Raw genomic sequence first — 25,269 nt, 5'->3', positions numbered from 1 at the left:
CTTTGCTATTACTTGCCTCCTTTAGTTATTTTTCTGGTGATTTTCAAATGCGCCACTTTTCCAGCTGTTCAAATCGGCCTTGTTTCCTTTTCTTTTTTTGCTGATTCCTCTTTCTTATAGAGAGATGCTCATATATATTTTTTCATCTTTGAAGGCAGAATAATCCCATCTTCTTAAGAGTGTTATAGCTTCCCTGTCCTTCTAAACTGAGCGAGCGAAAGAAAAAAATGTGCACATCAGCATTCTTAACAGGCAGGAACACACCTGAAGAAGCCCTGTGTGTTTCAGATGCAGAAAATAACAGTGCCATTCATATGGGTTTAGGCCTAAGGTGGGGTATCAGGTGCAGTTTGCAATGCCACGTTGCAAAAAATATAAAAGTAACGTTTGGCCAGAAAAGGAAACCAGAAGAAATGGGAAATGGCTGAAGGAATGAGTACATTTTGCTCTAAAAAGAAGAATCCTTTTCCAGAGCAGGGAAAATTCAAGAGATGTGGTCAGCCTAACATTTAGCATTCCCTCCCTATGTATGAAGATGGTCTGGCAGTTTACGATTGCACAAAAGAACTCTGGTTTAACGTAGCTTTGTCTGGGTGCTAAGAATTCCAGGCTGCCCCTTCATAGAAATATTGAAGAGAGGGGCAAATTGATGGAATAATAGAATTGTAAAGTTGGAAGGGACCACGAGAGTCATCTAGTCCAACCCCCTGAAATGGAGGAATATTTTGCCCAACATGGGGCTTGAACCCAGGATCCTGAGATTAAGTGTCTCACACTCTATGGTCAGCACTGTGCCAAGGAAACCCTTAGGGTAATCTTATTTAACCTTTTGGCAGCCTGCATAGACTCTCTGAGGCAATTCCCTTCCTCCTCCTTTTATTTGATTTTATTTTTCTGCCACTCAGGGTTTGGGGGAACCGGTGTTCCTCCAGAAGTTGTTGAACTACAACTCCCATGATCCCCGGCCGTTGGCTCTGGTGGCTGAGGCTCATGGGAGGTTGGAGTCTGTAGTTTGTTAAGAGTACTGAGAGACTTTAGGAGACCCACCTTCCCAGAGCTACAATTCCTGGGGAAGTTTGATAATCAATCCCTCTTCCTGGGGAACTCTGGGAATTGTAGCTCTCTGAGGGCAATAGGGGTGTAATAACTCTCAGCACCCTTAAACTATACTTCCCAGGAGTCTTGGGGGGGACCATGGCTGTTTAAAGTGGCATGATGCTCCTTTAAATATAAAATGCAGATGGGGCCTTACACTACATTCCAGGTGGGTTCCTGGTACCTTTGATTTGCTTCTGCTGACCCATTAATTGCACCAGCTTGTATAATACTTGCAGACTCACATCTTGCTATTGTCATCCCTTTAATAATAATAGTAATAATAATTTGAAACTTAACTTCAGAGGTTGGGCATGCATGCATTCCTGTCCAAGGTCTTCTAGAAAGCCTTGTGGTGGCCACTTATCTCAGGTGGGTCTGACTGCCACTCATCCCATCTCACCAGGCTTATAGAATCATAGAGTTGGAAGAGACCACAAGGGCCATCCAGGCCAACCCTCTGCCAAGCAGGAAACACCATCAAAGCATTCCTGACAGATGGCTGTCAAGCCTCCGCTTAAAGACCTCCAAAGAAGGAGACTCCACCACACTCCTTGGCAGCAAATTCCACTGTCGAACAGCTCTTACTGTCAGGAAGTTCTTCCTAATGTTTAGGTGGAATCTTCTTTCTTGTACTTTGAATTCATTGCTCCGTGTCCGCTTCTCTGGAGCAGCAGAAAACAACCTTTCTCCCTTCTCTTAGGATTTAAACCAGCCAATCAGGGCAAAGCACCAGTAGTCTACATCTAGTGACCTTGGTTTGTTCCGAAAAGACTATAAACACGTTTGCCTCCATCCATTTAGTCTCTTCATGAAGGGGGAGGGGAGGGCATGTCCACTGGCCCCATCCCCAACTAGGGTGGCTGTGTGTCCTGTTTACAGAGGGGGCTGGTCCTATGAAGGCCCAATGAGAAGCCGGTCCGCCGTTTAAAAGCACCCTCAGTCGGAAGAGCTGCCTGGTTTAAACATAAACCACCTTAGGAAGGCAAAGCAGGAGGCCTGAGCTTGCCTAAAAGAGTTAGCACCTGGAAAGGAGACTGAACAGGCAAGCACACGCTGATCAGATTATGAAGACGTTAGAATGATATACTCAAATTGCCCTCATGCAGCAGTGGGACTCTCCCTTGACGTCCATGGATTATTGCAGTGGCCGAAAAGGGATGCTTATGTATTCTAGGCCCCCAGTTCAGACATTATGCCTAGCACACATGGATTCCGGGCAACAGGCATAAGTTGATCACTTGTGCATCAATGACACCCCCCCCCCCCAAGAGAAAATACATCACTAAGCAAGAGGATAAAAGATACAGATCTGTGTAGCATTTACAATGCTAATTCATATGCATAGGTGTGAATGCAGAAATAACTGCTAGCATTTGAACAGAAATACATTTCACCATAGTGGTTAAGCATCCCTTTTCGGCCACTGCAATAATCCATGGACGTCAAGGGAGAGTCCCACTGCTGCAGGAGGGCAATTTGAGTATATCATTCTAACGTCTTCATAATCTGACTCTTGGACATTTTAGGTAGCGTGGTCATTTAATGTCAGAATTACTGGCCTGCAGTATACAAGCAGGTCCAACAACAACAACAACAAAATAATTCATTTAATTGCAAACCTTCCAGGAAGACCTGCACAGTTTTATGTTAGGTACCTATTGGAGGATAGGATTCCCGGCGTATCTTTGACAGCTGCCAAGTTTCTCTCTGAGGCGGTCAGGATCAGAGAGCACTTTGTATTAGCTAAAGGTCTGAAACAAACTTAGTTTAATCCAATGTCTAAGTAGTATGTATGTTTTCTGTATTTTTATGTACTAGAATCTATTTGTGGGTCTTTGGACTTCAATAAAGAATTGATTGATTGATTGATTGATTGATTGATTTAATGCCAGAAGTGAGAGGGGGAGCCTCACTGTCAAGTTTTTATTGTTATGCACGGAATATGAAATTGAGATATGTACTCCATTATCATTAGGTACACAGAGAAGCAAGCATCAATTAGATATCAGCCTATGTTAACATGGTTCTCAAAGTATTTTTTGTTCAAGATTATTTCCGAGCCCCAGAACACCTTGGGTCATGGATATTGTTGATTTGCGAATAATACATTTTCACCTATCTTATTAGTTTATCTGGTTTTGCTGGACCTTTGATCAGCATTCCCAGAGTTGCTCATAGGAAACCACCTTATACCGAGTCCAACCCTTGATTCATCTAGCTCAGTAGCGTCCACACTGGCTGGCAGCTGCTCTCTAGCATCTTTCTGAGCGCTACCTTGGAGACTCCAGGGATTGAATCTTGGCCGTTTGCTCCTGAGCTGTAGCCCTTCCAATGTACTAGTTTTGCCTTGCTGATCTGCTGTTTTCTGTGCAGCTAAGGGGAAGTGCCGGGGGGGGGGGGTCCTAATCGATCATCTTGGATGGGTTTTGCCCCCTCCTAAAAAGAGGAAACAGAAGCTGGCCAGGCAAAGTGAGGTGGACCACTTCAGGTAGAACAGCCTTGGATCTTTGGATGAAGGGCGGAATGCAAATTAAATTAATTATAATTACAACAGTGCTATTTTTCTAGAAAAAGAGGTTCCCGGAACCCACCATGAACGCCTCCCTTGTTCTCTTATAATGGCAATGGCGCCCATCTGAGAGGTGCCGGAATCGAGTTCCATCGAGTTCCGACTGGGGGGGGGGGTGAGCCCTGGACATGACTAACTTAGGTGGATTAATTTCACGAGGTCTACTCTGAGTATAGCCAAAGTAGGATGCCACTCACTGTATGTATTAATATGGGGGGGAGACATTGTTTGTATTTGTATACAGTGGTACTTTGGTTCTCGAAATCCGTTCTGGGAGTATGTTCGACTCCTGAAACAGTTCGAAAACCAATGCTCGGCTTCCGATTGGCTGCAGGAGTTTCCTGCACTCAATCAGAAGCGGCGTTGGACTTTCGGCTTCCGAAAAACGTTCGCAAACCAGAACACTCACTTCCAGGTTTGCGGCGTTCGGGAGCCAATTTGTTCGGGAGCCAAGCTGTTCAAGTACCAAGGTACTACTGTACTTTGAGCTTTCAAACAGCAGCAGGGAGGAGCTGAATTCTGACCCTACTGAGGATTCAAGCGGGGTGGAGCATCTCCCTGCCCCCCTCCCCAAAAAACCCCACTCGGCTTCCTTTCTTCTCCAGCAATGATGGATACTGCCGAACAGCAGCTGTGTTCTGTTTCTGAAAAGCTTTCTGTATCTGGTTAGGCAGACCTGATGGAAATGGCCGCATGTTCTGCTGCCAGCATGGCTCTTGTATTCATGCACAGTGGGTGGGGGTGGGGGGCGAAAGAAGTCGATTTTGCTGCTTCAGACCAAACCTGCACTCTGGTTGTGGGTGGTGGTTATTATAGCCGGCACTTCACAATCTGCATTATTTCCTTCCAGTAGCGAAAGAGCGGCATAGGGGAGCTGCCTTGAGAGAGAGATGTCGGGTGGTATGGGGGCCGCCTCTTCCGTCGATTTGACTAACAGAGGCTGCTTCTCTCATCTGCCTTTTGTTCCATAGCTCCAAGCATTGAGGGGGTTTCTTTCTCTCTAAACCCCCCCCCCCTCGCTATAGGGTCTCCGCCAACACTGCGAGAAGCAGCCAATCCTGCTCGGGGAAAGGGGTTCGCCATAACAAAAGCTTTGGGGAGTGAACAGGGCTAGTCTGAGGGATGGAAGGAGGGGGGATTCTGCAGTCATGGCTGCTCTCCTCCTCACTGTTCCCTGAGTGGGAAAATAGCAGCAGCTTTCCTCTGGCGCTGAGGCGATCCAGCTAGCGAAATGGCAGGGAGCTGTCGTTGCCGATGGGGACTTGGTGTGTGTATGTGTGTGTTAGTGTTACAGCACATTCTTGTGTGTGGGTGTTCTTTGGGGTTTGTCCCCCGCCCCCAGTTTTAGCCGTACGGCTCTCGGGGGGGGGGGACAGACCATAGGCATACAAAGACGGCATGTAGAGCCTTTTCAGACGTTCCCTCACAAAATTAATGATGGATGGGGGCAGCCTTGCAGGTCCTGCGGTTGTGTCTGTGATGGCTCAGCTCCTCACACCCCAATTCTTATATTGGGGGCACAGCCATAGAGGGGATCCAGCTCTCGGTATTTAGGCTCCCCCCCTGTAGTTAACAACCCTGCCTGATCAAGCCCACCTCACAGGGTTGCTGTGTCTTGAGTTCCCTGGAGAAAGGGACAAATACAAATGTGAGCAATTTATATAAGCACATATTTTTTGGCTTGTACATAATGGCCCACCTCATTTCCGCTAAGGCGGCCAGACAGGGAATTGTTTTTAATTTGGAAGAGATGGATGCCTTCCCCCCCCCTTTTCTTGAAGGCCATCAATTGGCTAAAACTAATGTGGGGTGGAAATTCATAAAGAAGGGGATTTTAAGGACAGGGATCTAGAATTTGTGGGTGACCTTTGTTTGCCATGCCCAAATTTGTGGTCTCCACCTTCCTGCTCATCCCCTTTTAACCCCTCTCATAGAATTTTGGAGTTCTGAGGGGCCTTTCAAGGTATCTAGTCCACCTCTTTGCAGAATGAAGGAATCCTGGAGCAATACAGAGGTACCTCGGGTTACATACGCTTCAGGTTACAAACCACTAAACCAGAAATAACGCTTCAGGTTAAGAACTTTGCTTCAGGATAAGAACAGAAACTGTGCTCTGGCGGCACAGCAGCAGCGGGAGGTCCCATTAGCTAAAGTGGTGCTTCAGGTTAAGAACAGTTTCAGGTTAAGAATGGACCTCCAGAACGAATTAAGTACTTAACCTGAGGTACCACTGTACCAACCATGACAGATGACCATTCAGCTTTTGCTTAAATACCTCCAGAAACTGAAAGCCCGCCACCTCCGGAGGCAGGCTGTTCCACTGTCAAACAGTTTTCTGTTAGGAATGTTTAGTCAAATTAAGCTTCTTTGCTTTTTCTACCCCTTAGTTACAGGATTGCCCTTTTGCGCAAAACAGAGGACAATATGCTCCATCTTCTCTACCTATCAATCATCGCCATAAAGTGGTACCTCTGGTCAAGAACTTAATTCGTTCTGGAAGTCCGTTCTTAACCTGAGGTACCACTGTATGGCGATGATTGATAGGTACCACTTTAGCTAATGGGGCCTCCCGCTGCCGCCATGCGATTTCTGTTCTCACCCTGAAGCAAAGTTCTTAACCCGAGGTACTATTTCTGGGTTAGCGGAGTATGTAACCTGAAGCGCCTGTATTATGCTAAAAATTGGGGGTCGTCTTATACGCAGGTAGTGCAGGGGGGGGGTCGATTGGTGGCAGCTGCGAGCAGGAGATTGTCAGCGGCGATTGGGCGGTTGAAGGCCTGCTGACAATTGGCTGCTGCTCCGTCAATTGGACGTGTGATTGGCGGCTGCTGTTGATGATTTCTTTCTTCTGCGAGGCTTGCGATTGGCAGTGGCAGTCCTGCGGGTGAGCGATTGTCGGCAATCCCCCAACCCCAAAAAATAAGCTCAACAACTATGCAATCCCCCCCCGATTTCCTTAATTTGGGGCCCCCCAAAATAGGGGTTGTCTTATACACGGGGGCGTGTTATACACAGAAAAATATGGTACTTATCTCCTTGGCTCAGGGGAATCACATAACTCCATACTCTGATGAAAATAGGGACTTCCTCAGGAAAAGCAGGACATTCGGGGATCAAATCAGAAACCAGGACGGCTTCTGGAAATCCAGGACTGGAAAACATGGACACTTGCAGGTTCTGAACTGGCTCATGTGCCAGCTATATGCATCTAGTCATGTTTAGGAATCCCTGAGTTGGCCAGCTGCATTGTCCATTATGCTGTGTTCTTTGAAATTTGCAGGCAGTCCTCCTTACCGCCAGACTCACTGGGCATTTGGTAATGAGCCCACATCTGTTTCTTTCCAACAGATTGACGAACTCCCCGAGGGAGCCGTGAAGCCCCCTGCAAATAAGTACCCCATCTTCTTTTTCGGGACTCATGAAACGTAAGTGAGCAAATGTACACGCTTTTAAAAATATGCTTTTAAACTATTTGAGCCCGGCCGGTGCTTCTCTTCAAGGAATGAGCTTGCTTCGAAATTGGTAGGAGACCGAAGTTTTCTGCGTCCATTAAGGCCCATTCACAGCACGTTCTGTACCTCAAAGAATTCTGGGCCCTGTAGTTGCTGGCAGGGCTGTCTTAAGCATATGTGGCGCCGAGGTGCAAAGATCTGCCCAGCGACCCCCTGCCCAGTTGCAGGCACACAGGAGGGCAGAGCTGGCAGGTCGCCTCATTATCTCGCTGGCTCTGTCACCCCCAAACTCGCGGCACAGAGCTGCCCGCAGCAGAAGAGCCCACCACGGCGCTCCGACCGACGGGTGGGCTCTTCCCTGGACTCAACTCTCGGGCCCCGGACTCTCGGCCTGGCACCCCTGAGAGCCTGGCGCCTGGGTGCCCCACACCCCTAGCGCCTATGGGTAAGACGGCCCTGGTTGCTGGGAACCATAACTCTGTGTGAGATAAACTACAGTGTCCAGAATTCTTTAAGGGAAAGAGTGAACTCTGCCTAAGACTTCTCCCTCCCTGTGGCCTAGACTAATTCACTTGACAAGACAGCGACTGTACTGTAATTTTTTTATTTTTTAAAAAATACATATACAGTGAGCAATTAAGTGGCAATTCATTGCTATATATAAACAATATTTTAACTGTATTGTTTTACTGCTTGGTTGTTTGCCACTTTGTGTTTCTTGGGAGGATTGGAATGGAACAGATATATCTAAGGACCGCAATACCACAAGGACCGCCTCTGCCCATAGGCACTAACCTGGACCCTGTGATTATCACCTAAATCACCTTGGTGGCCTCCTCCACAAGAGATCTGGAGGGTGGCAACGCAAGAACGGGCCTTTTCTGTGGTGACTCCGCGTTTGTGGAATGCTCTTCCCAGGGAAGCTTGCCTGGCACCTTCACTGCATATCTTTAAGCACCAGGCAAAAACATTTCTCTTCTCCTAGGCCTTTGGCTCATTATACAATCTATGGCTCTTTAAATATGTTTGTGGGAGGAGCGTTATTGGTTTGTTTTTGTTTTATTACGCATTTTGTATTCCTATTTTGTATTTTTCTGTTGTGAAACACCCTTGGATCTTCGGATGAAGGGCAGTATGCAGATTTAAATCATTATAATTATAACAGGGGCATTTTTTCTAGAAAAAAAGGTGCCAGAACTCACCATGAATACCTCCCTTCTTCTCTTATGATGGCAGTGCCACCCATCTGAGAAGTGCCAGAAGAGAGTTCCAGCAAGTTCAAGCTCTTTACATACCGTATATACATATAACACAGAGAGAGGGAGGGAGGGAGAGAGAGAGAGAAAGAAATTCTGGAAAGTTGCTTATGAGTACTTCAGTGATGTTTATAAATCAGGAAAATATTTTTTAATGCATTTTTATTCATTGAAATTTTTGAAATTCACAGTAATATGTAGCAAAATTCTGCATAAACAATGTATGGCTGTGCATTATCAGTAGACCTGTGTTTGTGCAGAGTTAGCTGATGTAGTGCATTACTTTTGTATCGTATAGAGATCTCAAACTTGCTTTGTGGGGAAAACCCTTTGGGAGCAAGAGCTGGCCGGACCCTAACTGATATCATTTGCTATCTGTTGGCAGACCACAATAAAACCTTTACAAAAACAGGTCACCACCTTTGCAGTAGCAGCTCAAAAAGATTGCCGTAATGCTCTAAAGATGTCTGCTGTGGCCTGCAAAGAGGACCATCTGCAATAGTATTTTGATGCTGTTGTTAGTCTCTGTTTGCATTGATAATTATTAGTTATATATATATATATTGTTAGCGTTATTATGTGTTTTGCCCCTGCTCCCCTGGTGTTTGTTCAAGCAGGTGTTTAGATTTGCTACCAGTTTGTGACTGTGGGTTATTCCCTTACATTTGTTATCCCGAATCGTATTTTAGAAACAAGCTAAAAAGACACATCTTGATCTCGTTTGTTTGTGGGGCCACCACCCTGCGTACCAGGGAGGGGAATTTCTGCAGCGGATTACCCGCTGCATCCATCTTGGGAGAGAGAGGGGGCTTTGGAGACAGTGGACAGCCAGCTAGCCAGCAAAAGTATAAAGAAGAGAAAATTGTATTTTGCTCCCCACTAAGCAACCACAGGACGAGCTCAAAGGTCTTTCAGAATGCCAAGGAAATCTGCAACATTTATGTGGCTAAAAGATTTGATCAGTGCTACCCCAATATGGTCAGGCAGCAAATTGCAGGCAGCTGGAAGTGGCAATTTGCAGTTTCACCACAGGAGGGCAGATTCACCTAAACGTTTAACCGCAATAGCACTGCAGAGTGTCCTAATCATAGAGATAGGAACCAGTACAGAGTTAACACCCACCCACTGGTATCATTTGGGATCTCCATCCATTTCTGTTAGGGTGATAAGAGTACAATGTGTCTGCATGTGTAATGTGTTCCAGGTTTGCAGTAACATTGACACGGAGTGTGTGTGTGTGTGTGTGTGTGTGTGTGTGTGTGTGTAAAATTAAATTTTCTGTTTTACCATTTAGAATACTCATTTAAACATCCTTAAAATATAAATGACTTCCTTTCTTCTCTTTCCATGGTTCATTTTGCATACCATAAATCCCTGCATTCAGTTTTCCATTATTGCATCCATCAAAACTTATTTACACTGTTGAATTTATCTTCATGTTGCCAACTGTTTAGGGTAGATCATTGGAGGAAAAGCTTCCATTCACATGCTGTCTCAAATGTACACACCTCAGCTAACCTGTGAAGTGAATGTGGCTTACGTTTTCAAATTGGATGAAAGATGGTTTGAGGGACAGTGCATCAAACAGCAAGATTTCTCAAGAAACTACAGGCTATGTAAGGGTTGTAGCTAGCGCCATGTTTGAAGCATCACCAGTGGGAACACACTGGAGCCAGAATAAATAAGAATGTTGTACACAGCCATAGTGTTATGCCTGAGCATAACGGTTGTTTCTCTCCAGACCACGATCTGAATCCAAGGTTTCTTCTTGGCTTACCAATACATACACAATACATAAATACTATAATCAGCTCTCTGAGATCTTCATATGTTGAGAGGGATAAAACTGAAGTCTGAAATAAATGCCTATGTCCAATGTAACCACTGGGACTGGAACCAGGAAGTAAGACTGTAAAGCAAAATAAAAAGTAGGAAGAGCAAACCAACATTGCAAAGTGTCTTTACTTAGATTAAAGGTAAAGGGACCCCTGACCAACTCTGGGGTTGCAGCGCTCATCTCGTGTTACTGGCCGAGGGAGCTGGCGTACAGCTTCCGGGTCATGTGGCCAGCATGACAAAGCCGCTTCTGGCGAACCAGAGCAGCACACGGAAACGCCGTTTACCTTCCCGCCGGTGCGGTACCTATTTATCTACTTGCACTTTGACGTGCTTTCGAACTGTGAGGTTGGCAGGAGCTGGGACCGAGCAACGGGAGCTCACCCCGTCACAGGGATTCGAACCGCCAACCTTCTGATCAGCAAGCCCTAGGCTCTGTGGTTTAACCCACATAAACACTATTGATATTGATAAGGCTGATATTAGTGAGGCTGTGTTTAGGCTCCATTGAGACATCAGGTCAAGCCATGGTTAAGGAAACTGCATGGTATGTTGTATGAATTGACAACCCCATATTTTCTCCTTGGTTACAAAACCAGAATCAGCAGTTTAACGTGAGCCTCGCAAACCATAGTCTGTGCTAACTATGGTTTGTTGTGATGCCTGAATTGACAAACCATAGCAACAGTTGCTGTTCCTCCTCCAGAGGCTGCAGCATCTGAAGACTACATTGCTGAGCAAACAGAAAATGGAAAGCAAACATGCAGCTCCAAACTATGTTTTGTCTGACCACAAGCCATGGTTTGGTATTGTGATGTCTGAAGAAAGCCACAATCAAGACTAACTAGTTCCATTTTTAATGGGACCAGTTTCTCTGAATAATGAATATCACATTACTGTACCTAATATAGCATATGAAACTACCATTTGACTGTCATTTTCATTAAACCACAGTGCATTTCTGGGGCCTAAAGATCTCTTCCCATATAAAGAATATAAAGACAAGTTTGGGAAATCGAACAAACGAAAAGGATTTAACGAAGGCCTGTGGGAAATCGAAAACAACCCCGGTGTCAAGTTTACTGGATACCAGGTAGGAATGGTTTCTTTTCTCTTTTAGATTTTCTCAGCTAAGCCTCTCCCAGGGCACACTTACCGAAGTACAGACAATTTTGGGCTTCAGAGGTGTCTAGAGTTAGCAGGAAGCATCTTGTAGCATCAATGCCTCTGGGCGTTGAGTTGTAATATGCCAAATCCATCATGATAATAAGACTAGGTCTTACTGAGAATCATCAGGATCTGACATGTTTTCTGTTTGGGGTTTAGAACTAGCAGTGTTGGCTCCAAGTGTCTGTCTGTTTGTTTGTTTGTTTGTTTGTTTGTTTGTTTGTTTGTTTGGAAAGGCTTGCTTTCCTTTCTCCCTCTATCTGGGCCCAGTCTGAAGAAAGACAAGTTAGAAATACAATAAATATTAAAAATGCATCAAACCCACGAGAGAGGGGACAAACCACAGGATGTGATAGTGAGCAGAGACCTCAAGTTCTGGAGAAGTGGAGCTTTCATTTCTTTTCTTTTCTTTTTTTAAAAAAGGAAGAACAAATGTCTGGCCCCTGTGGTTGCGAAGCTATGCCAGGAAGTGTGGGGGGCAATTCCTGCTGAAATCTCAGATACCACAGAAGTGTGTAAATAAGATTGCCAATGGTTGGGGGCCCTTCTGGGTCCTTCTCATTGTGTTTCATCCCTCCGCCTGTCAGGTCTAGTAAAAAGAGGTTAAATTTTGGAGCAGCAACAACAAAATGTCAGTGGCAGCTTCCACACTGCTTGGTTTAGTGACTTGTTACATGACACATGTACAATGCCATTAGCAAAATAGCCAGCCCTTCACATTTTCCCTGTTCATAACTCAGAAAATTTTTCCTTTTCCTTTTCCACCTTCCCCCTTTCTTTCTAATGGTACTTGTAAAAAAAAATTCCCTGGTGCAGATGAACATCCCATTGCTATTATGGTCAGATTATGGCCTACATAGATAGGTCAGCCATTTTCTAGATTGGGGTCTAGCCACTGTCTTCTCTGTATTCTCTCTCTTCTCTCTAGGAACCAACTCTATCACTTTAACCTTCCCTTTCCCAAAACAGCACCACCTTTTAATCTGTTTTAAGTACATGGGTCTTGCTATCCGAGTGCATGTTAGGTGAACGTTTGCATAGCGAGTTGCCGGTTTCCATTGATTCCTATGGAAACATTTCTAATGCGTTCCCAACCATGGAATTTTGACTCCCAAATGAAGAAAAAATCCCAGGGAAATCCTCTACAACTTTGCAAAAGACAAGGAAGGGAGGAACAAATGCTCTCGTATTCATCAAATCTCTTCCACCAGAGTTTCTGGCAAAATGGCTGCCGTGGACAAGCAAAACACAAACAAATAATAAGGCTGCTTATTTGTACTACACGCAGGTCCAGCTGTTTGGTTATCTGAATCTGTGGTGTGTATAGCAAAATTTGGGTGCTAATTCATCGCGTTCAGATGAGTGAATTTTCATAGAACGAGCGTTCGGATAGCAGGACCCGCATGTGTTAGCACTGAGTATGTGCCACTCTGTTTAGAAGTAGGCAATCTGTACAGTAGGGCTGTTTCACATATGGGTAGAATGGTAGAAAGTGCCCAATATCTCTAAATCGGTTTCTCCCTCATATGGGATGTTACAAAAGCCTAAACAAGCTGCAACAATTTTTCTCATTCCAAAGGCAATTCAGCAGCAAAGTTCATCAGAAACTGAGGGGGAAGGAGGGAATACGGCAGACGCCAGCAGCGAGGAGGAAGGTGACCGGGTAGAAGAGGACGGGAAAGGCAAAAGAAAGAACGAAAAAGCGGGCTCAAAACGGAAAAAATCCTACACTTCGAAGGTAATCCATGAGGTTTCCTCTTCTTGCTGTTGCCCATAAGCAGTGCTTTCTTTTTCCCCAGCAGTGTGGAATAATGACACTAATAATAATAATAATAATAATAATAATAATAATAATAATAATAATGCAATGTCACATTCCTGTTATGTATTCAGTGGTCTGTGTTAGCCTGAGCTTGAGTCTGGACTAAGGATTCTGAGCCCCTGTGTTCTGATTCGATACATGACATCCAATCACAGAACATTTCAGGATTTGAGCCTCTGCCATTGGCCCTTAAACTCTGAGTCATGATTCGCACCTTAGAAGTTTAGACAGCCAATCACGTTGGGAGTGGCCCAGGCCTTCAGAAATGTATATAAACAAAAGTACTTGCTGTTATCACTGTGTCTTACCTCATGGGAACCCACCTACGCCTCAATTCCCATCTTAACAGGAGGACTTCCAGGGGCTTACTACAATGACCCCTCATCTTATGAGGGTTCAGTTCCAAGATTTCGACTTACGTACACAAAAATTGCATATACCCACCCCTTGGAGCTGCTCTATGGCTAGTGGGTGATCTGAGGAGAGAGAGCATCCTTAACACACCCAGAACTGGTGTGCCATGTAGGCCTTGCAGGCAAGGTGAAAAACTTCAAAGCTCTTCTCAAGCTCTTACCCAGCACCAAAAAAGAGCATTTAAGGTCTCCATCAGTCTCAATGGATGACCTTGGGCCTGTTGCTACCTCTCAGCCTAAGTTACCACAAAGGGCCGTAGTGAGAGTGGTGGGGAAATAGGGAGAATAATATCTGTCACCTTCAGCGCCTTGGAGGAGAGTTGGGATATAAATGTAATATTGCACCCGCTTCAGAACAACAGGGGACAAAAATGGAAGTGAAATTGAACCCAGAACCTGCCCCCATCAGAATCTGCTGCGTTCTCACATCCAAGTAAACAATGCTTAAACACAGGCTGTCTTCTTTTCTTTTCTTTATAATAATTTTTATTAGGTTTTTTAATTAAAACATACATAGACAAAAACACAACTAACACAAAAAATACATACATAACAAAAACACTAACATATTTCTTCGCTAAAAATATAATCTTTCCTCACATCATCTCAGGACTTCCTCCTATCTCCTCCTCCTGCGTCCTTTGAGAATACCTTTTATGTAACTTCCCAGACTTCTTCCTATTCTAATCTTTACACTAATATCATTTCTATCTCATACCTCTTAACATTATTATAACATTGCCTAATAATTAACTTATATCTTATCTTAATCCTTATCATCTACGACTTATCTTATCCTCAGATTATATCTAACTTTCAATCATACACTGTCTTCTTTTCTTTCCCCCTTGATGGATATACTTAGAAATCTTCCAAGCAGTCACGGAAATCTCCTGCAGATGAAGATGACAAGGACTGCAAAGAGGAAGAAAACAAGAGCAGCTCCGATGCTGGGGAAGCAGGAAACGACACAAGAAACACCTCTTCAGACTCGCAGAAAACTAGTGAAGGGGTAAGGGTTACTTTAATGCAGGCCAGATCCACACCCATGCATCTGAAGCATTCTAATGTCGCTTTCCACAGCCGCGACTTCTCCCAAAGAATGCTGGGAAGTGTGGTTTGTTAAGGGCGCTGAGAATTGTGATTCCCCCTCACGGAGCTGTAATTCCCAAAGTGGCTTAACAAGAGGGTTGCCGTACGACCGGAATTTCCCGGACATAGCTGGAATACGGCATTCGGAAGCGGCGTCTGGGCGGACAATCGCTGAAATGTCCGAGGAAATCCGGATGTACAGCAACCCATGTCTTAAGTACAGTTTTTGGCGAATTTCCTTTGGGCAAAACTAAAAAAAACTAAAACTAAAAAAATCTGTGTCCGGATTTTCGCTTTTTTAAATATGGCAACCCCGTTTAACAATCAATTCCTCTTTCCAGGGAACTCGTGAAAGTGGTAGGTCTGTGAGGAGAACTGGGGTCTTAACAGCAACTCTCAGTGTGATTAACAAGCTACAGTTCCCAGGATTCTTTGGGGGGAAGCCATGGCTCTTTAAAGTGGTATAAAAGTGCTTTAAATGTATTGTGTGGCCATAATCTGGTGTGACGAAATGCAAAGGGATGGTGCCTGTCTTAAAAGAATAAATAAACCAGCTAGCAGTGGTACTGTAGCATGGTAATTCCAGAACTACACAAGAATCACCCCCATGGCACAGAGAAGATGCATCATGATAATTCTCAATTGCATGGGTGTCTTTTTAAAAGTAAATTGCAGGTGTGGGGGCCCTTAATCTGGATTGTAGCATGTGGTGTAGGAGGCTTTCATCTTCCCTGCCCTGCTACTGTGGTCAAGCTGCTATTGCCACTGGAATACAGTCAAACCTTGGTTGTCGAACGTAATCCGTTCCGGAAGCCCATTTGGCTTCCGGAATGTTTGACAACCAAGACACGACTGGCTTCTGAGCAGCGTTGGACGTTCGGCTTCCAAAAAACGTTCGGAAACCGGAACATTTACTTCCGGGTTTTCTGTGTTTGGGATATGAAAATTTTCAAAACAAGTGTGTTCGGGAGCCGAGGTTTGACTGTAAAAGCTGCCATTTGAGTGCATGGAAACTTTTATCCCCAATGGGAATGACAGGCAGACCCTCACATGAGGGGCTAGGAGCTTCGACCTTTCAAATCCCTGCTGCCACTGCAGTCCTGATTGATCCCTGGCACGGGGAGAAGAGCTGCACCTGCTATTGTCAGTGGAGTAAAAGTCTCCCTTTTGAGTGAATCGGAATGTTTATCCCCAGTGAAAATAATGGGCAAAAGGGGAATGATCCAAATTGGGCCCACAGTGGAGGGCAAGGGCCTAAATTTCCCTCCCCCCCCCCATGACACACAGGCACCTGCAATTTATGTTTTAAAAGCTATTCACGCTGTTGCTAATTGTGTGAATGGCATCTCGTCTAGCTTGGCCCAATGGCTTGTTTACTTGTGAGTCGGAAATATCCCCCTGGTCATTCTGCTAGTACAATGAATTGTGCAGTGGAAGAAGGAAAAAAATGGATGGTTATTATTATCTATTAAATTTCCTTACTGCCTTTCATCCGAGGATCACAGGATGGTTTGCAATATAAAAACACAAAAATGCACACCGTAGTAATGAACAAAAGCAATACCTGCCTCGGAGCTAGACCTTAGTGTCCGGGCTGAAAGATGGGGGTGGAGACGCTCCTTCAGGATCCGGAAGAGGGTTTAGTTAGACATAAACTGCAGATGGAAATGTACACTTTTTCTATGGCCTCCCAGATGTTCTGGCCGGTGGTCAGGGCTGAAGCTCAACATCTGGAGGGCCGTGCCAAAGGCCTCGCTTTGAAAATGCTATATCCAATTGATAACATAATGCTGATTGAATTGTTTGCAGACATATTTGTAAAGGCATTCATATATTCTTCCTGTTTTCCCCCCCAGACTTAACCAACATATTGACTGCTGCATATTAAGGGAAGACACAAGAAGGTTACATGTTTGGTTGTCTAAAATTCTTGGATTTGATAGAAGTCAGCACATCTGTTCATCAGCAGCATATCTGTTCGTATGCACATTTAGGTCACATTCCTACCCACCCTGTTCTCAGAAGCGACTTTCAACTTCATTGTTATCTCCCCACCCACCAAGGGTTCCCTTTTCTGAATGTCATTTTATTTAATCGCACGCGAAACAATAAAAAATACGCTCTTTTCCAGCAAATGTGACATGCAAGAACATTGCCAACGCGCCCGTCATTGACACCTCCTTCCCCCCACCCAAAAAAAGGGCCAAAACTCCAAACTTTAAACCGTTTTCTGAAATTTCCTTTTCTTTTAAAAAAACAGTTAACATTAAAAACGTTTGGAAATAAAGTGCCCTCTTGTAAAAAACCGCAAGAATCTTTATTCTGCTTACAAACCATGACTTAAAAAACAACAACAATTACTCTTTATCCATTCTTGGTGTATTACTTTTTTCCCCCAATTGGTTTGAAAACGGGTGGCCAGCAGATGGCGCAGAAGCTAGATTTCGTTCCTTAGACAGTTTCACATGCTCCCCTCCCCCCCCCCCGAAATTGCAGTCAATATAGGGCAAAATATTTGCTCACAATTTCGTTTGTAAGGAAATTTAAAAGAAGGAAGAAGAAGAAGAAGAAAACTATTTTCAAGTTCTATGAAATAGGAGATATTTCCCCATCTCTCTTTTTTGGATTTTTTGTATGCGACATGTAAATGTACATATTTGTATGTAACGGTATGCCTGATCTCTGTAAAAGCCCTCGAGTTAAGATGGCGCCATCTTTATTAAGGATCCATGCCCATTCGTTCATGAAACAATCAAATTTACGTGCAGAAAAATACCCACGCCCAAAATCACATGCTATATAGCCACTGTTTGGAGAGTAAATGACTCCCAATCCTAGAAGACGTAAGTGGGCCATCTCTGTTTTAAAACCTGGCAAAATGTACTTGAGATGCATTCCTGCTCAAAAAGTCAATATTGTATGAAAATACCTTTCCTTATTAGAAATACCTAGCTAGCTATACTCTTAATACTTCTCAAGGTCATGATGTAACGTAAATTTCTCTGACTTAGTTCTAATATGTGGAGTTAGTGAAAGTCTTTTGTGTTTCTTTAGATGAATACAAGGAGCTTTTTTTCAAAACCCCAAAGCAAATTTGAGCTTAAATGCGTTTTTCGGATGCCTTCCATTTTTAAGCACCTGATAGTTTTTTTAAAAAAAGAAAAATAATAATTACTCTATAGGAAAATAAACCAAAACATCAAATTGAAAAGCAGAACCCAACGTGAAAGGCTTAAAAAGGAAAAGAAAGAAAGAAAGAAAGAAAGAAAGAAAGAAAGAAAGAAAGAAAGAAAGAAAGAAAAAGATCCTGCCATCATTTTTCTGTTTTTTCCCCTACTTTCAAAACTAGATCTAGACTAGTAAGTAAGCATTCCAAAATCCATTATTCTGTGTACATTATTGTTGCTATTGTGAGAATAGAAAATTTTATTTATTTTTCAATGCCAGCCTTTATTGTGAAAACATATGGGTTTAGTCCGGTTTTTATCAATCCTTGTTATGCTTGTCCTTGGAACATCTTTCGCGTACTCAAGGTTTGTAGTTGAAAAGTTTACTGTACAAAAAAAAAAAATCATGGGGAGGGGGGGACACAAGAAAAAAAAACCACAAAAAACTATTGTTTTTACAGAATAAATTTATTGGAATGTGTATCAGGAGTAAGGTTTGAGGTTGTAAGCAGCTAAGTTAGCGTCGTATTTGGCTTCATACGTGTAATAATGTGAGGTATTCATGTAACTCGAGTATTAAAGCAAAGCATTCTGTTATCGTTGAGTTCGTTCTCATAAGAGCACCAGTACAGGGGGAGATTTCTTGTTTCTGTCCCTTTGCTTTTCTTACTTACGAAACTCCATGTGCATCAAAAGCTCAGAGAATCACATGCTGTACATATAAAAGAAGTCTCACTTGTCACACAATGGCTGTAGTCCAACGTTCTCTGTCCCGTAGCTCTAAGGGCGAGTTTTAACATTGCACACCTGAAGAATCCAAAGTTGTGCAACAGATGGGGCCCTTTGTTGTGCAGCGAAGTCCTCCTATATTCCTTTGCACAAGCACATCCCACTAGCACGGAACATTTCTGCAATGGAACAGATAAACCACTACGTGACCTCAACTTAGCGCTCTATTGGATCATAGAATCATAGAGTTGGAAGAGACCACAAGGGCCATCCAGTCCAACCCCCTGCCAAGTAGGAAACACCATCAAAGCATTCCTGACAGATGGCTGTCAAGCCTCAGCTTAAAGACCTCCAAAGGAGGAGACTCCACCACACTCCTTGGCAGCAAATTCCACTGCCGAACAGCTCTCACTGTCAGGAAGTTCTTCCTAATGTTTAGGTGGAATCTTCTTTCTTGTAGTTTGAATCCATTGCTCCGTGTCCGCTTCTCTGGAGCAGCAGAAAACAACCTTTCACCCTCCTCTATATGACATCCTTTTATATATTTGAACATGGCTATCATATCACCCCTTAACCTTCTCTTCTCCAGGCTAAACATACCCAGCTCCCTAAGCCGTTCCTCATAAGGCATTGTTTCCAGGCCTTTGACCATTTTGGTTGCCCTCTTCTGGATCCATGGGTAGGCAAACTAAGGGCCGGATCCGGTCCAATCGCCTTCTAAATCCGGCCCGTGGACGGTCTGGGAATCAGCGTGTTTTTACATGAGTAGAATGTGTGCTTTTATTTAAAATGCATCTCTGGGTTATTTGTGGGGCAGAGGAATCCCCCCCAAATATATATATATATAGTCCGCCCGCCCCCCAGGGTCTGAGAGACAATGGACCAGCCCCCTGCTGAAAAAGTTTGCTGACCCCTGCCATAATCATTTGCATGCCTCAATATGCTAAGTGTGGTAAATGAGCGGTCCAGGGAATGGGGGCTAGTAAAGGGTAACAGTGAAGGACCCCTGGACAGTTAAGTCCCAGTCAAAGGCGACTACGGGGTTGTGGCGCTCATCTTGCTTTCAGGCCGAGGGAGACGGCGTTTGTCCACAGAAAGCTTTCCAGGTCATGTAGCCATCATGACTAAAAAGCTTCTGGCGCAACAGGACACCATGACAGAAGCCAGAGCGCACAGAAAAGCCATTTACCGGTACCTTCCCGCCACAGCAGTATCTATTTATCTACTTGCACTGGTGTGCTTTTGAACTGCTAGACTGGCAGGAGCTGGGACAGAGCAATGGGAGCTCACCCCATCACAGAGATTTGAATCATTGACCTTCTGATCGGCAAGCCCAAGAGGCTGAGTGGTTTAGACCACAGTGCCACCCGTTGTCCAGGGAATGGGGGCTAGTCCAGGTACAGGTACTCACACACAGTTCATTTTAAGGTTTGATGCCTGGTGCCGGAGGATTCACGTTCTACCACGTGTGGAAAACCTGCACACTATGGCCATGTAGGAACCTGACACCAGGAAATGTCATACTTTGCAACTTCAGAAATAAAAGAACAACTTCTTGCAATCCCTCAAGATAATGGTGGAGGGAAAAGAGCATTAGCAAAGCCCTTCTAGAGCATAGCAGAGACCCCACAGCAGCCAACAAGCTGTCTATGGGAAGCCCATAGGTAGGACAAGACACCCCATTTCGACTCTCCAGCAACTGGCATTCAGAACCATACAACTTCTAATAGTGGAGTAGGTAGAACATTGCCTTCATGCCTAGTAACCTTTCAAAGTCTGGTTACTACTCCTCCATCAATGTGTCTGAGCCTCTCTTAAATGGTGTAACCTTTACTCATAGGGGCAAGTTTGCCTGCCCTTTTCTGAAACTTTCCCATCTCTATAGTATTATTTTTGAGCTGCGGAACCAGAGTTCCAGATACAGTCACACCATAGATTTGTTCAATCTCGTTTCAGTTGCAACCCCTTTCCTAATGATCCTTGTTGTGGAATTTGCTTTAACCTCCGAATGCAGAGTTGACGTTTTCTTTGAGCTACTCGCCATGACTCCAAGGTCCTTTTCATGATCAGTCACTGCCAGCTCAAACTTCATCAATATATATGCGAAATAAGGGTGGTTGGGTTTTTTGCACCAATGTGTATCACTTGCTTACGCTGAATGGCATTTGCCATTTTATTGCCCGTTGTTCACCCAGTTTGGGCACATCCTTCTGAAACTATCCCTTTTTGTTTAAAGCACCTTGAACAATTTGGCATCATCGGCAAACTTGCCCAATTCGTTGCTCGCCTCAAATTCAATGTCATTCATAAATGACTTTCTAAATACAGTAACAAGGAGCAGGAAATGGTGGAAGGGAGCTGGTGATGAGGTTAAGGGAGGAGGAAACTACCGTATTTTTTTGCTCCATAGGGCACACCTTATTTTTAGAGGAGGAAACAAGATAAGAAATATTTTTTCTGGTTTTCCTCCTCTAAAAGCCCTGTTTTTTTGAGGGTCAGCTAAAAGTTTTGCAGCTTTTTTTGCAAAGGGAAAAGCCCTGGTTTTTTTGAGGATCAGCTAAAAGTTTTGCAGCTTTTTTGCAAAGGGAAAAGCCCTGTTTTTTTGAGGATCAGCTATAAGTTTTGCAGCTTTTTTTGGCAAAGGAGGAAAAGCAAAGCTCCTTTTGCAAAGGGGGAAAAGCAAAGAGGAAAAGCCCCATTTTTATGTGGTTCAACTCACATTTCTGCAGCTTCTAAAGGAAAGGGAGCCTTTTCTACAGTTTCCACACAGATAATCTAATCAGACAGTCACATGTTGCTGGGGAAACAAACAACCTCCCTCTGCAGCACATTCAACAATAGAGGGCGGGGCTGAAAGGGAGCAGGGACTCTTATCTCTCTCCCGATCTCTTGCTGATCAGCTGCTGAGCAGGTCCTTTCAACACCCCCTTTTCTCTTTGTTAAATAAAAAGCATGATCCTCTTATGGCCCCTGGGAAATTCGGCTCCAGGGACCACCATTCGCTCCATAAGACACACAGATATTTCCCCCTTTTAGGAGGAAAAAAGTACATTTTATGGAGCGAAAAATACGGTAGTTCTGTAATACAATCTGCTTGGGGTGAAACTGAAGGTCTGTCACTATAAACCCTACAGAGTTTTTTCTTCCTGTGTAAGATAATTTACAAACTTCACCAAAACAGGCACCTCCCCTCAACCAGCGCTAGGTATGTAGCAGGATCGAATCATGGCATGGGGTGAGAGACGTACACAGTAGGAAAGGGCTCAAGACAGATGCTGCTTTCAACATAGGCATGGAGAAATCCAGTGCAGTTTGGATTTTAAGGCAAGTCTATTGAACTCTCGCTTTCCACACGTGAACTGAAAAACACAGCTTATGCTTCAAAATTCGAACTTCTCTGAATTTTGCGATGCAGTTCTCCAGCCAAAAATGGGGAAAGTGTGTGTAAAAACACATATGTTTATGAAAACAACATACAAAATGCATTGCAGGAAAATTGTGAAAATCAGGCAAAATTGAATACAAGAATGTGTGTATACATATCTGGAGAGACTTGCACTACAATATTGGCGAATCTTAATGAAGACTTTAAAAAAAAGGATGCGGAAAAGTGGTGATCCGAGCCCAAGTCTAAAAAAAATGATAAACAAGAGAAATCAAAGGTTTGTCCGTACCCTATTTCAGCAGCTGCTTGTGTCTGGCATAAGGGGTATCCTCGAAACAACAACAAAGTGACAATTGAACACATAAAAGCACGGAGTCCATTGCCTTCATTTCACTAAGTGCTGAGCTTACAGTTCTGGAGGCGCAGGCAGAGGGATTCGCAGCTGATTTGTGAGCAGCAACTTTAAGGCTTTACACTGCCAGTCATTTCCTTGTTCCAGCAGTTCTTTAGCCCTCTGCAAGAACTGTCAATACTTGTGTTTGCCAAGTCCAGGGCTTATGAGGCCTTAACAGCAGCTCTTAGATCTGCTGCCCATTTGTAAACGAGCCCTGCATTTACATAGTTGCAAGCACCTTATTAAGAACTGCAAAACCTTGCAAAGAAGTGCTGCAACTGAGAACTGAATGCATCCCCTTACTAAACCACGACTGCTACTCTCTCTGTCCACTGCTTCCAACCCAGTTCTTTTGCTTCCTCGTTTGCAAGTTGCATTCTGTGTCAGGTGCATTTGTTCCAAGATCCCACTTCCATCGCGCCGCTCAGTGCAGCACCTGTTGCTGCTCGTTTTATTATCCTTTCACATCACGGCATCTTTTTTACACGGCGCTTTGTGGTGGCGCGTATCAACAAGGGGGAAAAGCAGGTCCCTGATCAGGTTGCAAATCTGTTTGTGACAGTGGAGAAGAGGAGAACAAAGGTACGGAAGGAGCAGCTTAAGGGAGCAAGTGGCAGCTATCAGCAGAGGCAGCCAAACACATATTCAGGTTTCATTTCCGCCAGGGGTGTAGACTGATGTTTAAAGCAAACGTGATGGTATCTGCAAGAGTCCACAGATTGCTGGAAAACTCATGTGAAGGCTGGGGACACGTAGGACCATTTAAAGCAGGAGGGTGAATCCGAGACGAGAGATCAAATGCAGGCCTCCAGGTCATGCCTCCTTCCTGCATTCCTTCCCCCAAGCTATGTTGCTCACCAGCCCTACTTTGCACCCTCCTCTAATGCTTCTACCTGGCTGGAATATATCCTTGGAGAGACGTGTCTATGCATAAAGCTAACCCATGTGTCGTGGACTAGCTGGACACAAAGGAACAGGGGAGGAACCAGCAGGGTAGCTCCCAAGGGAAGAAGGCTCAGAGCCCTGGGGTTGTTGATGGGACCACAATGAGTGGTCAGAGGGAGAAGACTGGAAGGAGGAGGTGTCAGAAGCTGAAGAGGTAACAGTGTTTAGTGGGCAAAAAGCAGAGATGAGTCGGGCTGGAGAAGAGGCATGGGTGTCTCCCTGTCTTGCTGTGAGAAGCTCCCTTCCCCACTGGTCTCCCAGAACCAGGAGAGGCATGAAGCAAGAGGAGCAAAGGCAGGCACGCCAGCATAGTCTCAGGTTGCTTGGGGGAAACCCTGGAGAGGAGACTTAGGCAGCTGTGGGAAGGTGGGGACCTTCAGTCTCCACAACTGCCTCATAGGGGCAAGACCTACCAAAGAAGAGTTGCTGTGTTCATTAGGCCTGGCATTCCTGGGCAGATCCTGTCTCTTCTAATCAATCAGTTACTGTGTGTGATTTATTGCTGGCTCACTCCTAGCACTATGGCACATATGTGACATTTACATTCCTTTCCCTGCCTGCTTTTGCCTTTGGCCCCACCCACACTGGAATGTGGCCCCTGGAAGGTTGCCCACAAGCGAATACAACCCTGGATGAGAAAAAGATTGCCCACCCCAACTGAAAGTTTGGCATGCTTCAACAGAGACAAGCGCCTCCCAGACCTATGCTTTGCTATTCTCCAAGGAGAGTAGTTTTTCCTCCCACCAGGAGAAAAACAAGTTTCTGGAGTTGGGGAAGGTTTAGTGCCTTCTCCTAATCACCCAAAGCAGCCTGAGCTGGATGATGCATTTAAAAGGACAGTAACAGTTTAAAGCCAAAGGTTTCGTGGGGGGGTGGCAGGTTGGAGATGTGTTTTGAGGACTTTGAAAGAGCAGAGAGAGGCAACACCCTGCAGGCACTCCGAGAGAAGTCCAAAGAATGGGGGCAGCAAAGAAAAATGGGTGTTGTGGTTTTAGGGAGCAGAAGACTAGGGCAGCCATCTGAAGGAATCCATGGCAATCTCTTCTGGGGGTGGATAGTACATTTGAATTGTAAACAAGTATTAAATAAAAGCCACTTTGGTCTTTTACAAGAGTGGAGGGCAACAGGCAACTATTAATATAGGAGTTATAGAATTTCTACCTTCACTATACTGAAGCAGAGATACGTGAACTTCTGCAACCTGGTACAATTTGTACTGCAACAATCAGCTCCAGCTCCACCATTGTGCAGAAGATCCCGAGACGTGCTAAAAAGTGACCAAAGGGGCCAGAGATTTCCATGCCAAATGAGTTTCAGTTCCCCAATTGCTTGTGTTAAATTCAACGGTGAATAAAAATGTCTGAGAACAGGAAAAATTGCCAGCGTTTGCTCATGTATCCATGTGCATACTGGAAATCAGTCCAGCAAATATGATCAGTAGTTACGGCTGTTGATGCTGCAAAACTATACATAATTGATTATCTCTCTCACACACACACCCCAAATAAAACCTGCACTGTGATTCCTTCACTTTGAAATGAATGGGGTGGAATAATGTAATGATGATATAACTTATGTAAGTTACATGACTCTGCCATAGTGGAAATCAAGACGGACAACATAGCTGTTGGCATAAGATGAACTGCAGTGGAACAGAAACTGTGCTGCGTAGGAGGATGATAGAGTAGAACTACAGACGATGCCTTCTTACATCCCTTGTAGTGAACTATCTTGATTTTAACTTCCTTTTGTTCTAACTCCTATCCAGACAGTGTCCTTATGGTGTAAGCCACCTTGATAGAGTTCTCTTAAAGGGAGCCTATATGTCAGGGGATCGCACCCCCCTTTAGATGTTGCTCATGAGAAACGACAGGCTCTCCGGTAAGCTAAAACTATTTATTTTCATTATGTAGTTACAGAGTCTCTGACATACGTCTGGTCAGT

General features: G+C 44.4%; 1 protein-coding gene across 1 annotated transcript in view; it reads left to right on the top strand.

The window, feature by feature from the left end:
• The window catches only part of HDGFL3 (HDGF like 3), a 41,923-nt gene extending 25,315 nt beyond the window's left edge, over positions 1-16,608 (top strand). Inside the window, exons 2-6 of the mRNA XM_033167052.1 lie at positions 7,016-7,092; positions 11,166-11,304; positions 12,958-13,116; positions 14,479-14,625; positions 16,562-16,608. Of these exons, the coding sequence (XP_033022943.1) occupies positions 7,016-7,092; positions 11,166-11,304; positions 12,958-13,116; positions 14,479-14,625; positions 16,562-16,567 (528 nt within the window). The 3' untranslated portion in view covers positions 16,568-16,608. The remainder of the gene's footprint in view (positions 1-7,015; positions 7,093-11,165; positions 11,305-12,957; positions 13,117-14,478; positions 14,626-16,561) is intronic.
• The last annotated feature ends 8,661 nt before the right edge of the window (positions 16,609-25,269 follow it).

The sequence above is a fragment of the Lacerta agilis genome, chromosome 13 (genome assembly GCF_009819535.1).
Source record: "Lacerta agilis isolate rLacAgi1 chromosome 13, rLacAgi1.pri, whole genome shotgun sequence".
NCBI classification, from domain to species: domain Eukaryota; kingdom Metazoa; phylum Chordata; class Lepidosauria; order Squamata; family Lacertidae; genus Lacerta; species Lacerta agilis.
This window is presented reverse-complemented; position numbering and strand designations above follow the sequence as displayed.